At 59.3% G+C, this 16,688-nt stretch overlaps 2 protein-coding genes across 9 annotated transcripts in view; one reads left to right on the top strand and one right to left on the bottom strand.

Annotated features, from left to right (window-relative positions):
- Syn3 (synapsin III) overlaps positions 1-6,730 on the top strand; it is a 288,914-nt gene extending 282,184 nt beyond the window's left edge. For all 5 annotated transcript variants that reach the window (XM_023561243.2, XM_063255545.1, XM_005000137.4 and 2 more), the window contains exons 13-14: positions 386-677; positions 2,474-6,730. In XM_023561243.2, the coding sequence (XP_023417011.1) occupies positions 386-677; positions 2,474-2,606 (425 nt within the window). In that variant the 3' untranslated portion in view covers positions 2,607-6,730. The remainder of the gene's footprint in view (positions 1-385; positions 678-2,473) is intronic.
- A 295-nt stretch (positions 6,731-7,025) lies between these two features.
- The window catches only part of Fbxo7 (F-box protein 7), a 17,198-nt gene continuing 7,535 nt past the window's right edge, over positions 7,026-16,688 (bottom strand). For all 4 annotated transcript variants that reach the window (XM_003462312.5, XM_005000136.4, XM_063255548.1 and 1 more), the window contains exons 4-9: positions 16,015-16,156; positions 14,397-14,480; positions 12,111-12,206; positions 10,053-10,229; positions 8,571-8,608; positions 7,026-7,630 (exon numbers count right to left, since the gene is read on the bottom strand). In XM_003462312.5, coding sequence (XP_003462360.1) covers positions 7,241-7,630; positions 8,571-8,608; positions 10,053-10,229; positions 12,111-12,206; positions 14,397-14,480; positions 16,015-16,156 — 927 coding nt within the window. In that variant the 3' untranslated portion in view covers positions 7,026-7,240. The remainder of the gene's footprint in view (positions 7,631-8,570; positions 8,609-10,052; positions 10,230-12,110; positions 12,207-14,396; positions 14,481-16,014; positions 16,157-16,688) is intronic.

Genomic DNA, 16,688 nt, shown 5'->3' with positions numbered 1-16,688 from the left:
ACCCGCCGTGGGAGCAGCAGGCTGTGGCCCGGCCTGCAGCGCGGGGCTGGAGTGAGGTCCGCGCGGGCGCAGTTTCCAAGCCTCGGCTCTCCGCGGAGCTCAGGGCCACCCGCATCCCTGGTGCCCCCCTTCCTGCAGTGGCCAGGCCTGTGGATCCCGGCCACCCTCAGAAACGCTTCGCCTCAGCGTCCCCTTACAGACCCCCCCCCCGTGTCACTAACGCCCCCTGCCGCCTCCTCCGGGGTACCCCAGCACCTTGCACGATGTGGGGGTCTCATCCACCTCAGCCTGGTGCCTGCGACCGGTTCTCGCCGGTGCAGACAGCACTGTGCACCCCGCGTACCCCTACGCACCCACCTGAATGCACCTCTCTTCTCACCCGCAGGGGGCCCTCGCCAGGCTCAGTCTCCTCAGACCCCCAGATCTGGAAGCCCCTCCCAACAGCGGCTCTCCCCACAGGGCCAGCAGCCGCTGAGCCCCCAGCCCGGGTCCCCCCAGCCGCAGAGGTCCCCGGGCTCTCCGCAGCTGGCCCGGGCTTCGGGGGGCACCTCCCCGAGCCAGGCCTCCAAGCCAGGCGCCACCCTCCCGTCCCAGCCCCGGCTGCCTGCTCAGAGCCGCAGCACCTCCCAGCAGGGAGAGGACCCCAAGAAGACAGCGCCGCCCCACCCCCACCTCAAGTAAGTGCTTCGGGGACCCGAGGGGCACAGCCAGGGTGCGGGCAGGCAGGCTGAGGAAGCTGGACAGGGAGCCCTCCAAGGATTTCAGGAGTGTTACTAGCCCCACACCCTTCTGTGAGCACACACCCCTCACCTCTTCCTGCACGGCCCCCCAGACTGGAGAGGAACCAGAAAGCAAACCACTTTCCGTTTGTTTGTTCTGTTTGGGGCTCAGCTGGCTGGTTCTTCTGCTAGTGACTCCTGGAGAATTGCGGATAAACCGAGGCATGTCCAGGGAGACATGAGTCATTCTGAGTATGAGGCAGCCCCAGATATCGCCTGGGATACTTTATTTAATGAGATCTGCTATGTAGTCCAGGCTGGTCTTGAACTCAAGATCTTCCTGCCTCAGCCTTCCAAGTGCTGAGTTACAGCCATGTACCACCGTGCCCAGCAAGACTCTCTACTTTTTAAACGATGTAGTTATTTTTCATCTAGAATTTAAACATAACTGGGACCATGTTTATTTCCCAACCCTCTGTGGCAGCTTCCCTGGGAATGGATGGTCCTGGAGGGCCCCGTGTACACGTGCTGCGGGTGCCGGCCATGTGACCTCACCTGCCAAGTCGAGGCCCAGCGCACCCACGTGGTGGAATTCATCTCCTAAAGGGCAGAAGCCCCAGGAGGGGCTGGGCACAGTGAGGTGCCTGGCTGAGCCCGGCTCAGGAGAGAACAGACATAGGCACTGTGCCGGGTGGGCATGGGCACGGTGGCGGGTCACACCTGCTTCCCCCAGGCGCCTCCTGTGTGCAGCTGCAGAGCCGCAGCGCCCTGTCCTTCTCCCACCTGCTGCCCTCGAGTCCTTGCTTCACCTGGCTGTGGTAGCACCAGGGGCCATGCATGTGGCAGGCAAGCACTCAACCGCAGGCCACATCCCCTGCCCCGAGGACAAGCAAGGAGCTGAGTGGACAACAGAGGAACTGAGGGTTCACTCGGCCCGAGTCGGCAGACGCTGACCAGAGACCCGGCCATCGGTGCCCCAGCTGAGGCTGTCAGGGAAACCAGCAGAGCAGAAGCCAGCCCTGCCGGGAGGGGTTCCAGCTAACATGGGCAAGCGCTCTTAAACTTGTGCCAAGCTGGTCATGGAGGCAGACACTTGTGACCCAGCACTTGGGAGGCTGAGACAGGAGGACCGAAGGCCAGCCTGCAGCACATAGCGAGACCCTGCTTTAAAGCACAAAATCCAGCAAGCTTGTGCCGCGTGCACGTCCCCTCCCTTCCTCCTGCTTTCTGCCTCCTCCTGTCCCCTCCGCTCCCCCAACCCCCCAGTCACAGCCCTGGCCTGTGAGCGCCCCGGGCAGGGCCTGCTGTGCTCACCTCCGCATCAGGCCTGGCACCCAGGAAGTGCTCGAGAGCAGGCGCTGCCAGTGGGCACTGCTTGGCACTCAGAAGGGTGAACGTTCCCACCAGGGTGGGGATGAGGGTGAGGGTGGTGCTGATATTTGGGACAGCGGAGCCAGGGCCTGGGGCCGCGTTCAGACAGGGAAGGGACTGCAGCCTTGGAGGCTGGGGTGGGCGTGGGCTGCGGCCCCAGGACCCTGCACTGCGCACGCCGCAGCTGGCCCAGCAGGCGTGTCCACACAGACAGGGAGGACAGGAGCTGTGCCCAATGCACGATGCCAGCTGGCCAGGCAGAGTCACCTCGATTCTGAGCCCCCAGAACTCAGTTAACAGCTCCCTGTGGCCTTCGGGCCTCACTGCCCCCAACCTACATCCTGAGTCAAGGTGTCAGCACCAAACCCTGATTTCTGTTTCAGCAAATCCCAGTCCTTGACCAACAGCCTCAGCACGTCGGACGCCTCCCCGCATGGGACCCCGAGTGAGGACGAGGCCAAGGCCGAGACCATCCGCAACCTGAGGAAGTCCTTCGCCAGCCTGTTCTCGGACTAGCTCGCCCCGGGCGGAGCACCAGGGGCCACCGGCACACGGGACCCTCCAGCCTCAGCCTCCTCCTGAGCTTCATACTTCCAAATGCCTTGACCCAGGAGCTGGCCTCTACTGTGTTCCCCTTGTCCGCAGCCGAGCCATCCCATCGCCATCTGAGCCAGGGCGGTGACACCCTCCACCTGCCAGCCAGGCGCAGCTGCCCGCCCACCCTGGAGTCTGCCCTTCCTGTCACCCCACAAGACGCCTCGTAAGCCCTGCTGTGCAGCCATGCTCCCCCAGCCAGTGCCAGGCTCTCCAACTCGGAGGGGCCGCTCTGAAGTGTTCTCCCACCGAGGGGGAGGCCAGCCAGTGGGCAACTGCCCCAGCCATGCTGCCGAGGCCTCCTCGCGGGACGGGCAAGCCACGGCCCATGGCGGGGTCCTGAGGTCAACAGGAAGCAGGAGGACCCCACGGCACACGGGGGCCTCTGAGAACCATAGGATGGGGTCACGCCATTATGCCACGCACCCCAGGATGTCCCCCTAACCAGACGCCACGGGCAGACCCAGGTCCTGGTTGGATCCAGCAGCTCCCAGTGGGGCTCAGTGGGGCCCCTGCCCTCCTCCTCCAGCCCTGCTTCCCCTTCCAGCCAGAGCGACACAGAGGACCAGCACAGGGGCAGGGACTTCCGGCCGCGCAGCAAGGTGTGGGTGACTCAGTCTCCAGAGGTCCCAGGCAGTGCACCACAGGAGGCGGCTGGACAGACGTCCCCAGGCCGAGACCTGGATGCGCAGGCGCGCTGCAGGCCTGGGGCCCAGCCCGCCTCCTTTCCCAGGGCCCCCAGCCCGTCCAGAAAGCACCCTGCAATCAGGGCTGCCCCAGGCCACCAACACCTGGTGCTAGAAACGCTGCAGATGGCGGAAGCAGCCGCCCGGTGCCAACAGGAGTCAGGACCTTGTCACCACCGTGTTCTCCCGACAGCCAGCTTGGCAACACCAGATCTGTCACCCTGCACTGCTCTGCAATGGCGGGAGGAGGGCCACTCTGGGCTGTCCAGGGCCAGAGGCATAATCTGCTTGAGACCGGAGCAAGGTCCAGGACGTAAGCCAGTTGCCACCTTTTTGGTCCTCCCTGTCCATGGAGGGCAAGCTCAGGCCCGCACTGCAGTCTCCTTGAGCCAGACCTCGAGACCCTGCCCCCAAGCTGGCGTCCCCAGCTGCTGGCGCGGCACGGTGCTTCCTGTGTGCTTTCTCCTCAGGCCTGTGCTGCTTTAGACTCTGGTTCTGCACCCCGTAACAGCGCTGGTGTATGGAGATGGAGAGGTCCAGCTGCTGGTGACCGCCGGGAGCCCCACCAAGGCAGCTGGGTCTCAGCGGCACCTCATTGCTTTGCTCAGCCTCTGCACCACAGCCAGCCAGGAGCAGCCCGGTCCCTGGCAGTCAGGAACGACCTGCAGCTTGGCAGAGCTGAACTGAGGCTCCACAAACAATGGACACAGGGCCAAAATGCCCCACTTTCCTGTATTTCATTCGTCTCTCGTCCCTAAAAGGTCGGGCACCCAGGAATCTCACCACTACCCTGGCTGCAGGAGCACAGGCTCCTTCCCAGCCCACAGCCTCACACAGACGGCTCCAGATGTGTGGCTGACGCAGCTTGGCCACCACACCGGTCACCCTGCACGGGGCTGACAGCGCACGGTCCCACAGAGGCCACAGGTCCCCACGCAGACCGCTGCTCCCCGGGAGGGACAGGCTGTGCTCCTCCACAACTGTCACCTTTAACAGCTGGGACATGTGGATATGGGAAAGGGCACAGAAGGAAGGGCAGGGAGGTCGCTGTAGCCTCTGAAAGGTTGCGATTGTGTTTTTTTGCTTTGTTTTTCAACTTTTTTCAACCCCAAAAAACAAAAGAAAGGCTAGCATTTTCCTCCGCGCCTACTCGGTGTGACAGAAAGATGACAAAGCCCCATTGAGCCCAGGGATTGTGCACAAAACAGGGATTCAGTGACGGAGGGGCGGGGCAGAACAGACTACAGAATGGAAGGGGCACAGAGGTGGCCTCGAGGTGCCCAGAGAACACACACCTGGGAGGCTGGGAGCCTGGAGGGTCACCACAGCCATCGAGGACAGCCAAGGCCACCTCCAGGACTGCACCGTGAAGGTCAGATCAGGGGACAGAAGGCAGCCGTCCACTTCACCCAGTACACTGGAGCTTCCCAGCAGTCCCCGCTTCAGCTGCAGGACATAAGGGGTCCTTTCGGGACCCGCCCACCCGCACCACGTGCTGACCGTTCCCCTCGAGCTCGGCTCACTGTGGTCAGCATTTAGGATTCATGCAAGTGTGCGAGGTCCTCACAGGCTGGTTAAGTCAGACTTGCAGGTTCTGGTGAACCTCACTGTCACACAAGATGAGCATCTCTCCCGGAGCCCTGACCCCAGGCCCAGAGGGAAGGCTGCTGGTCACTCACTGGCCTGCTGAGTGTCCTCGCTATCCTAGACCCCTCAATGGCCACCGATCGAAGACTTCAGGGTAATGCAGATGCCAAGAGGGAGCAGCACCCTAGCTGGCCTGGAGGCAAACCAGGAGGCTGGGTGACAGGCGCGGCAAACGGACAGAGGCTCCGGGCGTTTCCAGAGATGTGGACACTCGTGTGCGCAGGTCCCGACGCGCAGGCTGAGGAAGGTGACTGTCAGGGCCTCGGCCTCCAGGGTCTGGAGGTACTGCTTAGGGACCCCGCTCCACCGCCACAACGCTTCCCCAAGAACATCTGTAAGCCGTCAGGGTCCCACAGGCCTTGCATTACTGTCACACTGTCCCTCCTGCTGACCCCCCCCACGCACACACCCCCATCCCGCAGTCTGCTGGCTCTGCAGCAGGGGCAGTCAACCCTTCCCTGCCGCTCAGGCTCAGTGAACACCGTACCCGCCTCACGTGGAACAGCAAGAGCCAGTGCCACCACCTGCCCCGGGCCCGCGAGACACTGGCACCCAGTGACGAGCGTCCTGTGCTCCATCCCCCACACTGTGGCCCCCCAGTCTACTGCTGCACAGCTGTGCCCACAGTGGGGGGCAGGCAGGCCTGGGAGCACAGGCCCAAGGTCCAGCTCCAAGACCTGGCAAGAACCAGGTGGAGTCAGACAGAACAGGTTTCAGGTTTCCACACGGAGCCAGGCAGAGGGCAGCACGCCTGCCGGGATCTCTAACCACGCTGGGCGCGGTGGGGAGCAGGGCCCTGGCTGAAAGTAACTACGGAGGCGCTCGAGGGCCGGGGGGCGGGGGGCGGAGGCCCAGAGTGCGGAGCTGCACCTCCCGACTGCCCACCCGGCCGGCTGCCCGGCTCGGTGCTGTCACTGTGTGCAGAGGCAGGCTCGAGACCGCAACATCACCGACCAGACACCAGCAGCGCACGGGGCCACGGCTCGGCCCCATGACGGCAATGTCGGAGTTTACAAGCTGCAAAGCATAAATTCTCCAGGAGGCAAACCTGGAGGGCGGCTTTAGGAGGCTGTAATAAGCTGCCAGAAGGGTCACACCGAGCTGTCCTGAAGCCTGGTGAGGTCTGCCAGGCCAGAGGCAATGAAGCAGCGGCCACGCCCAGACGCCAGCACCAGCAGCCCCAGGAGCCCCAGCAGCCGCCGCGTCCTGCACACTCGGCTCGGTGCTTCCGGTCATCACACACACGTCTCGTCCACACTGCAGGGCCACACAGGCATCGGAGGGCCGGAGCGCCCTGGACGGCCAGCTGCAGGGCGGCCTCCCAGCCCTGCCCACAGGAAGCCCCATGGCCCGCAGGGGACACAGCGCAGGGACTGCGGGTGCACAGGGGGGCACCGGCGGGACCCTCGCCTGTACTCAATGCGGGTGACCCAGCTCCCCGGTCACGGTCACGCTGGCTGAGTTCTCACTGCGTGGAAGCTTCACCTGCAGACAGCTCAGGCAGCCCAGCAGCGGCAGCTCTCCAAGCCATTTCCTTACACGCAGAACCCGACAGGCCACCCCACAGGTACCTCTGCAGACACGCGCAGCGCTCACCCGCGCTGAGTCGGGGGTTCATTTGTCACAACAGCATGTTTCTGTAGTAGTCTGTATGATGTCACTTTGTGTTTGGCCTTTTTCTTATCAAAAAATAAACCTTGAATTTTGGGTGAAGTGTTACAGGCAGGGTGTTTTCAGGCAAGGCAGGCTGCCTCGAGGAGCCAGCAGCGGCCAGCACTGGGCAGCGCTCCACTGTCACCAGCCTCGCTCAGGTGGCCTGCTCCGCTTCGGTGGGTTTTACAGATTTCACTCTCATTTCGTTTAAAGACAACCACTAAAAAAACCTAGAAACCCCTGTAACACTGATTTGCCTATGCGCACCAGGCTCCCGATCACTGAAAACCTCAGGGTAACCTGAGCTGTGCCCAGTGCTTGTGAGGCGTCGTCTGGAACAGAAGCACTTGCCATGTAAATGACACTCCTTGTTTAATGCTGTGAGGACATTACAGCAGGGCCCATTCCACGGGGTGTCCAGGCAGGGAAAGCAGCAGCAGGCGACATTCCCAAGGCTGACCGTCACGGGGTGACCCGGGCCACCCCTGCTGGGAGCCCCATCCCTGCACCACCAGGAGAGCCCTGGGCAGCCCTGAGGAGTGCGCCTCAGTTGCCTGCAGAACAAGGCCGTCACATGAACGACATCCGGCTGTCAGAGGACCGGCCCCGGCCAGGTCTCAAGGGGAACCTGTCACCCGGGCCGCCTCGCCCCGGCAGCATGGGGCTGGACCCCGGGAAGGGGCCGATGGGGTCGAAACGAGGCCTGAGCGGTGGGAACTGGCCGGGAGTCTCCCCAGGCCCCGGGATGAGGGAACTGATCGGGTCTCCGATGCAGGGAAGGGTGGGTCGCTCATCGTACTCTCCCCCGATGATCCCGGGCGGGAGGATGGAGCAGGGCAGGATGGGCCTGGAGGGCAAGGGGCCGGGGTAGAACGGGATGGGGTGGGGGATCGATGGCAGGAACATGGCGTGCCGCGCCCTCTGCGCCTCCTTCCTCTGCTTGTGCCGCTTCTTGTACAGCTGTGGGAAAGAACAGGACAGCAGGTGGCCTGGCTGCTCTCCAGAGTCTAAACCCTCCTGACACACAGAACTCTCTGCCCCTCCCACACGGTCCAGCACACGTGGACAGCAGTGCACGGAAAGGAGCCACACACAGGGCCGGGGAACGCACTCGCCTGTTGGGTGGCACTGGGCTGGAAATTGAGGCCAGGGCCCTCTACCACCGAGCTACATCCCCAGGGGCTTGCTAGTTTCCCAGGTAGGACTTGAACTTGCAACTCTCCTGCCTCAGCCTCCCAGAGTGCTGAGATTACAGTGCACACCACTGGGTTTGGCTGGACCCACCCACAGTGGGGAACTCAGTGGCACGGACTTGGGACTCGGGACTCTGGTCTGCACACCTTGCTGGCCCATGACCTCAAGCTGGCCTTGAAGGTAGCAAATACAACCTTCAGGTGCTGGAAGGGTGACCAACACCATGTAAGTAAATTCATTTTCACCTGTTAGGTCCCCAGCTGATCCCAATTTAAAACAAACACCTGGTGCCTATGTTAGAAGATGGCTACATCCTGAGAACAGTGCTGCGCCTGGTATCAGCAATTTACGTCCCCCAACCCACCCCAAGCGGTTTCCTCAGTCCTGCTGGTACGTCTCACTGCAGTTGGCTACAAATAAAATAATCCTTTTCAAACTAGACCAGAAGCAAATGATGAAACTATTTTCAGTACTGAAATTTAGCAATACATTTAATGCAAATGGACATCACTACACCATAATACAAAGTATGTTCTACTCAGTGCTTTCTGTGATGGGGGCATTATTGGTCTTCATATTTAAAAATACTTGTGGACCGGGACTTAGCTCAGTGGCACACTGCCTGCCTGGCAAGTGTGACCTTGTGAGCTCGACTGCCGGGATCCACTCCCCAAAAATAAGATTAAGTAAGTAAAAGAAAACCTACTTCTTTCCAATCTGTGTCTCGAACTCTGGCAGAACCATCTACAAAGGGAAACAGAACACAGAGTTAAACACACCTGCTTCTGCCAGCGCTGAGTGGCGCAGCTCGAGGAGCCCAGCACCTGCAGAGCACGCCCTGCCGTGCGCCCCAAGAGCCTCGCAGGAACCCTCCCCTGTGGCTGAGTGACCCCTTCTCCCCAGGCCTGCCCCTGCCATATCCGATGGAGCCCACTCGGCCCAGGCCTGCAGCTGAGCTGTTTCTGGGTCTAGGGAATCGTGCTCCTCCCACCGCATGCGGAGCAGGCAGCCAGCAGGAGGACGGGCATCGGGAGTCCCACAGCGCGTTAATTTATGTGGAGGAAGACCCAGTCCACCTCGGTCTAAGGCAGAATCAAGGTGGTCTTCTCCACGCCCTGCCACAGCAGGCGCTGAGCTGGCCCTGTGCTGTGGCCCCACCTGCAGAGACACTCGCAACTGCGCGCACACTGAACCACAGGTTGAAAAGACAGCCCGGGCCACCCCTAAACCTGAGCCGGGTGCACAGATGAGAGAGCTAGGGTTCCTTCTGTGTGCACAGCACGGCCTGCTCTTTGTCCCTTGTCCCATACACATTGTTCACTGTGTCCTTTTGACTAAAATTTTTCTTGTTTGGTGCCTGGAATCGAACTCCAGACCTTGCACCTGGCCAGGCAGGTGTATATGTTTCTGGGCTATATCTCTGGCCCTTTGACTCAAGTTTCTAAAAACATATTTTTATTTATTTCTTTTTTAAAACAGATTTTTAAATGACACTTGCCAAAGTGTGACCGAACAGCATGTCAAACTCGGGATAAAGAAGAATGAAGGCCTTGGGAACTGAGGAGGAGGAGGAAAAGGAAACCAAGGCACACACGCTTCTTACACTTTTAGGTTTGAGGAAAACACCCCCCAAACGGCCCCACGTGAGAGTCTATGTAAAAAGAAAACAGAGGTGGAGTGCGGATCTGCCCACTGGATACTTGCAGCGGCTGCTCAGGCAGGGCACAGTGCCAGGCACATGGTCACCGCACTTGCTGACAGAAGCTGCACCGCTGCGGCAGCGCCAGGCCCGAGGGGTGTACTGGCTTAGGAATCCTGGTGCCTGGCTCCACGGTGGTCACCACGGCCACAGGAGCACCAGGTCCCACAGCGGACAGATTGGGAGAGCACAAAGCCACCACAGCCAGCCAGGAGCATTGTCCACCGCAGCAGGCTCCCGCGGGGACTCAGAACACAGGTAAGCCCCAAGCCAGGGCCTGCTGTGGCCTTAGCTGTAGAAAACCCGTGTCACCCCCATTTTCCTATCCTGAACAACTTAGCTGCAGAGGACACGTAAATAAATGACAGCACTGGGGAACAAGCCAAGCAGAACCTCTTCTAAGCCCCTCCTGCAACTCTAAAACAGAAACCCACGGAAGCCGACTCCAGCAGGAAAGAGCCCTGTCCTGTGGACGCGGGGTGCGATCACCTCGGAAGTCCCGCAGGTACAGACACCTCCACAGGAGGGGGTCATTCGATGCGATGAGGAGGTCGCGGCAGACGGCAGACAGGGACAGGATGGAGCGCACGTCCAGCAGCCGGAAGATCCGCAGCTTCAGCTCCAAGGGGAGGACAGCCAGGCCGAACACATCGGGGAGGTTCAGGGCTGACGGAGGGAGAGAGGGGCGACAGGGGCTGCTGAGCCAAGGCGTGCAGACTCCCTGCTCAGCCAGCACTGCCACTGGCTCTGCCGGAGCTGACGGGCCAGTCGTCCCCGCTGTCCACGTGGGCAGCCCAAGTCTCTTCAGTCGCCCCGAGCTGGCACAGCGCCGGCCCCGGCCCCTTCGTTTGCAGGACGCACTTCCTCACACAGACAAGGGAACTGGCAGCTGCTGAAGGCTCACCAAGCTGCACACCACGCAGCAAACCACAGGAAGGAGCTGCCCCCATCCTGCCACTCACCAGCTGTGCGTGCTGAGACACGGTAATAAACCTGCATCTTATCCCTTTCCTCGTCCGGAGACTGTGTCCGAGACACAGCACCCACCTGGGCACACTGGTCAGGTCACTGCACTGCACAGCACAGCGGGCTCAGGACAGTGCCCGCAGGGCCACGCATTCCCACGGCACTCATCACCACTCGGCACCACACAGGCTGAGGCAAGGACGGCAGGAGTTGGGAGGCAAAGGCAAGAAGGGAAGAAGACCGCCTCTAACTTTTTTTTTTGTACCAAGGATCGAACTTACGACCTCCCACTTGCCTGGCTGGCGCTTATGCTGTGGAGCTAAATCCGGGCCCATCTCTCACTTTTAAATGGAAGCTATTTTTGTATTATGGGCTGAGTATATCTTATCCAAAACACTTACGATCAAAGTGTATCAGACTTTAGAGTTTTCACAATTTTGGAATTATTTCCATAGATTTTACTGGCTGAACATCCCTAACCCAAAAGTCCAAACTCTGAAACTGCTTCAGTGTCTTGCTGGTGGTGACAGTTTCCAAACTGGAGCAATGTGGACTTCAGACGTGTCCATCAGGACACTCCACCTATCCCAGTTCTTTGGGAGTATGTGTGACACTGCTGCCCACCAGTGAAGACAACCAAACCCAGCAGACGATGTGCAAGGCTCTTCAGCTTGTTCTGACTCCCAGCACTCACTGAAGGGAAGCCATGGCACCAGGCAGGCTGAAGACCACGTTTGCTCCAGGGACACTGCAGGCCGCACCCCTGTCCATGCGGCTCTGCAGCCAACTGCGCTGGGCTCCCGGCGTCTCCTCCTGGTAACCACACCCCCGCCCCCCTGGTCAGGGCAGGCCACCGCGGAACCCCTCTGCCCAGAAAGGTGGGAGTGGAAGTGCCTTTTCACTTCAGAGCCAAACCTCTGCGAACCAATGAATGGCTGAGTCCGTCCCCCTCACCCCACAGGAAGCGTGCACCCCAGGTAAGTGCACATGGTGTGCCCAGCAGTCAGCACCAAGTCACCAGGACTCTAAGAGACTTTTACTAAGACACAAATCAGAGAAAGCCACTGTACTATTGAGCCTCTTGAGTGAATCATAAACCCCTCTGAATTACAGGTTCATCTACAAATTGCACATAGTAAAAATCTACTCCGAGTAACTAACATTAAACATTCATTAGCTACATGGAACAGCCAAAAGAATGTGGGACACTGACATCCTGATAAACGTTGGCTTACAACACGTGAGCCCAGTTCCCTGCCTGTGTGCTTAACTGCACGTCTGTTACAGGTCAGACCTGTGCTGGACTCCAAGGTGGAAGACAGTGAGACACGTTCCCAACCTTCGGTTTGCAGCCTTACAGGGAAAGAAAACACACTCAGCAATGACACACTGCGAGAAACACAGTACAGACACGCACAACGCTGCGGAAACCCACGCTGGCGGAGGTGGGAACCCCCCGAAGCTGCACCCTGAAGAGCAGAACCTGAGTGGGGTGGCGCAGCGAGGCGGCAGCGTCACCAGGGCATCCTGGCCCTGACTCCCGGCCTGGGTGCTCAACCCGACCGTCGTGCCCTCCCTCACCTTGCCGGGAGAAGGCCAGGAGCGGGTACACCAGCTGGTCTTTGAAGAGCCGGGAGAGCTTCTGAAGACCTCTGTACACCTCAGCCACGTTTTCCCCTGCATTATTTTTAAAAATTAAAAATTGAAACACACAGTCAGGCAGGAAAGCTGCTTCTTGTACTCTGCCCAATCCGCCCCGTCCCCCGGCACACGACACCCAGTCCTGAGTGGAGAGGTGCACAGCAGGAGCCTGAGCCACCGTGCTGCTGCCGCTCACGAGGCTCTCAAGGCCCTGTAGCTGCACGGGCAGACCCTACCTGTGCACGGCATCCGGCGGCCATCGGAAGTGAGTGACAGGTATTACTGTCCCCTCAGAAACGAGACAAGGCAGGCAAGCGCCAGCATGGGTATAAACCTGGCACACCTGGCGGAAATCACCCATTTCCAGCCTCACGGCTGCCACTCAGCCACAGCACAACATTGGATCCAGGACCTGTGGAGTCTGCGCTGGGCAGCAAGAGGTGCCCAGCCAGCCCTGGACAACGGCCACCTCTCACCCCACTCGCTCCACTGGCCGAGGGCGGAGCTACAGCAATGCAGACCTGAGCAGGGTGGCACACCTCTGCCCTGCCCTGCCGCACGTGCACTGATGCTTACTGGGTCCCTAAGAGCCACTACGCTCACCTGTGCCCTGTGAAACTACAACCCTAAGCCTGAAAAGCCTGAAAGCTGGTGTCTCGACATTTTAAATCAATTTGGCTCAAGGCCTTTTTTCAAATGTACAAACTGCCTTTCTTTAAATCGTTTCCATTAGCAACCTATCATATAAATATTTAGGATCTTTGAAGTCTAAATGACAGTGCTTGGAGACAGGTTCTAGCCTAAACTATAAGCCATGGAAAATGTATTAAGTGACTGGCCAAGTGAACACCGTATTCCTACCCCAAATGAAGCACTTTGGTGTTAAAAATAATCATAAATTTACACAACGATACTTTCTGCCTGCCTTTTCATTTCCTTAAGACAAACAAGGAGAAGAACAGGAATTTGAGCAGATCCCTATGAAAGTTATTTTTAAAAGGCTGGGAATCAAAAATACCTACTGCAACCCTGAATTCCTCCTTTATTAGATCTGTGCCCCTGAAGTGATTTACCTTTCTCTGGCCTGTCTCCTGCTCTATAAAATGGGCATAAAAACCTGTGATGACAGAGGTAGAGGGGAGGTATTTTTCCCATAGCACAGCCTTGTCCGTATGGAGGACGACAGAATGAGTTCTAGCCTAAGATTCACACTGTTCTGCTCCGAGCGGAAAAACCACACACACAGATCCAGGCATTTTCAATGGGGGCAGCAAACCGCAACCCCAGAGGTGCAAAAACTGCTTCTCAGTGAGCAAAAACATGCCAGCTACCGCAGCAGAAGTATCCAGGATACAAGGGGTTTAGCCTGTCAGCAAAGAGAGCGAGAAAGATCTACCGAAGTACAGGACTTTACTCTCCCGTAAGAGACAGCGCGCAAAGCAGCTGTTAATGCTGAATGCAGGTCCAGCGCGTCCCACTGAGCAGGCGCCCGGGCCCTGGCTGTGCCACGGGTTTATCATGGCATGGGTTTCTGCCTGCGTCAGTCCTGCAGGCCTGCTCTCCCTGGACACCACCGGGAGGGAGCCCGGGGGTCCCACGCGCCGCCTGGGGGTCTAACCAGTCCTTCCCGGGAGACGCTGCTGCAAACGCCGCTCCTCAGCCCACGAGCAGGCCGAGTGCACGGCACAGAGGCGGAGGTAAAGGCACCCGGGCCACCAGCACAGGAACTCAGTGTGCACTCTTCCTCCATCAGCCACTTGTCTGCCTCTCGGTGTGGGTGTGAGTGAAGGCCAACAGGGAGGAAAATCTGTCTGTCAACACTAAGAAACTTGACAGACTGGGACCACGCTAAGAACGCAAACTCTGGTGAAGTTCTCATCTGGAGCTTTAAGGAAACAGCGAGAGTGCAGGCTCCCCTGTAATACTCTAAGGAGACTGCACAGAGCACCGCATGAGACACAGTCCCCCCAAGCTGCTCAGGGACAACGCCCCAGAGAGCTCCGAAGGAGTCGGAGGCCAGGAGGGGCGTCAGGATGCAGTCACACACGAGCGCCGGGTTCGGCCTCCACCACCCGGAGCCAGCAGGAGCAGACCAGCTCCTCATCTGCACCCAGGCCTCGGGCTCCTCAAGACGGCACCGTGTGGACCGGCTCTGCTCGCAGCGGGGCGGCCGCCTCCCGCTTCAGCGATTCCCAAAACGGGCCTCCAGGGAGATGACGACGTCACCTGGTTTCTCTGTGCAAATGAAGGATGCTGGCAGCAGCTGCAACCTTTTCACACTTTTAATCTCGCTGTCAATCTTCAGTGTAGCTGTGAATAAGGAAAGGAAAGAGGGCTCAGACCGCGTCGGCTCGTTCACCACCTTCCTGCCCGGCAGCGGCTTGCATGCGCCTGCCCACAAGGGCTGAGGACGCACCATGCCAAACCACCTTCTCCATGCCTACTTCTTCCCGCACAGCAAGGCCAAACATGTGACCTGCCACGAGGGAGAATCAGTCTGCACACCCCCTCTAGAAACTACGCCAAGGTCTCTCTGTGCAGCCCTCCCGCACACTCCCAGCAGCTGGAGAGATGCAGCAAGGTTGTCAGGACGCACGCAGCCAAATCCAACAAACCCCCTTCCCTGCAGACCGCCCTGTCTCACACGCCCTTGGCGGTGGGCCTGTCCCCGTCCGTGAAGGCCATGCTGCCAGTCTGCACAAAAGCATCACTCTCTGGACCCAACGTTGCAGGCCAGTGGGGGCACTGGCACAAAGGCACACTTCACGGGCACCATGAAAGACGGAGGGTCCCCGGGAGGGAGAGCAGGGACACGGCGTTCCCTCCCACAGCATCTAGCACGCCAGGCCACCCAGTGGGCCTGTAATTCTTGGGCATGCAAGAACAGGAAAGGAACAAAACGGGAAAAAGCAGATCATCAGATACTGAGTAAACAGAGGTCCTGAAGGGTGCTCCTGAGAAACTGAGGCACACAGTGTTGTGCATTTACCACTGGCCTCTCCAACCCTGCGGGTGGGGATCCGCCAAGGACAGGAGCCGCTGCGCTCTCGGTACGAGAACCAGTAACGGCAGCCAGCGGGCTAACAGGAGAATGCCTGCGGGCGCACTGGGTGCTAACACTTCACACAGGCACGTCCTCAGCAGTGCGCACTAGCACAGAAGTCATCACAGCACAAGCAGGAATGTTTCACACCGCAGACTCCGGGGATGAAACAGAAACAGCAAACATCGTAAAACAGGGCCTCCAACTCCCCCATTTCAGCAGCTCTCACAACCTTAGCAGAAAGTAGCATTGTTTTCAAACACAGAAAGCAAAACAAGAACATGGTCATTTAATCCTACTACACTGTCTTACTGAGTGAGCCAAAGGTTACACCCCACAAACAAACGGACCCCAGGAAGAGCTGGTCCAGCAGGCACAGAGACCAAGCAGCTCCTGAGCTGCAGTGACGGACACAGGTGGACAGCACACTGGCCCAGCACGACCCAGCCACAGCGAAGGGCACAAAGGAAAAGCGCTTCCTGGGAGCGGAGTCGCAGAGACGCCGCCACAGGGCTAAGCAGGGCCCACCCGCCTCGGCCTCAGCAAGACTGCTGCTGAGAAGCCAACAACTAACTACAGGCCAGCCACGGAGAGCCAGGACCCAGCTGCGCAGTAACAAGTCCTCCGCTGGCGCGGGAAGGGGTGCAGGGGTACCCTCTGCGGCTCGGCATGGCTGGGGGGCTCCCAGCTGGGTCAGCACAGCCCATCACTGCCGCGCCACAGTCACCAGGCACATCTCGGATGCAGGCGTCCTAACCCACAAGCCCGCCTCGCGCCCAACGGTCCCAGTACCCCCAGTACCGTTGACGACCATCAGGCTGCCCAGAGGCACGCAGGTGAGCGCGGCGGAGCTGCCTTCGCACAGCGGGTGCGTGTACTGTAGCCGGTACACGCCGCTCGCCTTCCACTTCCCCGGCATGGACGCTGCTTTGGCTTCTGTCCCCTGCGGAGTGACACGAGAGGGAAAGAGGTAAGGGTGGAAGGCCGTGATCTCAAAAAAACTTCAAGACATCTGACTTGCTCGCAAATAGTTCTAGTTCAAACGGGCTACGCCAGACTGTCCTAGCGGCAGATGACTACGTTTCATTTTTATTCCAGTAGGGGAAGTAACATCAGAGGAATGAGGCTTTGCTCCTGTCTTCAGAGTCACCTCCCACCAAGCACAGCCGCCAGCAATCTGCTGGAACACGTCCTCCCTCCGTAGAGCCTCGTCCAAAGCCGTGTCACTCCCGGCTGCCCAAACCTTCCGCCCGTTTCTAGGCTGCCCGTGACGGCGGTATCTGTCGCGGGGTGCTGTTATTCATATACCGCGCTTTTTATTAGTCTCTCAGCCTCTTACGGACTCCTGGAGGGTGAAGGGCACCCCAATGGTTTGACCGCCCGCCCAATCTGTGGCTCGGTGTGTGGCAGGCGGAGGGCTGGCAGGCACCTGTGAACTCCCTCACTCTGGAACCCTTCACACCCAGCAGCGTGAC

Source organism: Cavia porcellus, unplaced genomic scaffold (assembly GCF_034190915.1).
Source record: "Cavia porcellus strain 051 isolate PalLab524CR breed Dunkin Hartley unplaced genomic scaffold, mCavPor4.1 scaffold_8, whole genome shotgun sequence".
Lineage (NCBI taxonomy): Eukaryota > Metazoa > Chordata > Mammalia > Rodentia > Caviidae > Cavia > Cavia porcellus.
The sequence above is the reverse complement of the archived record's forward strand: the minus strand, read 5'-3'. Positions and strand labels throughout refer to the sequence as shown.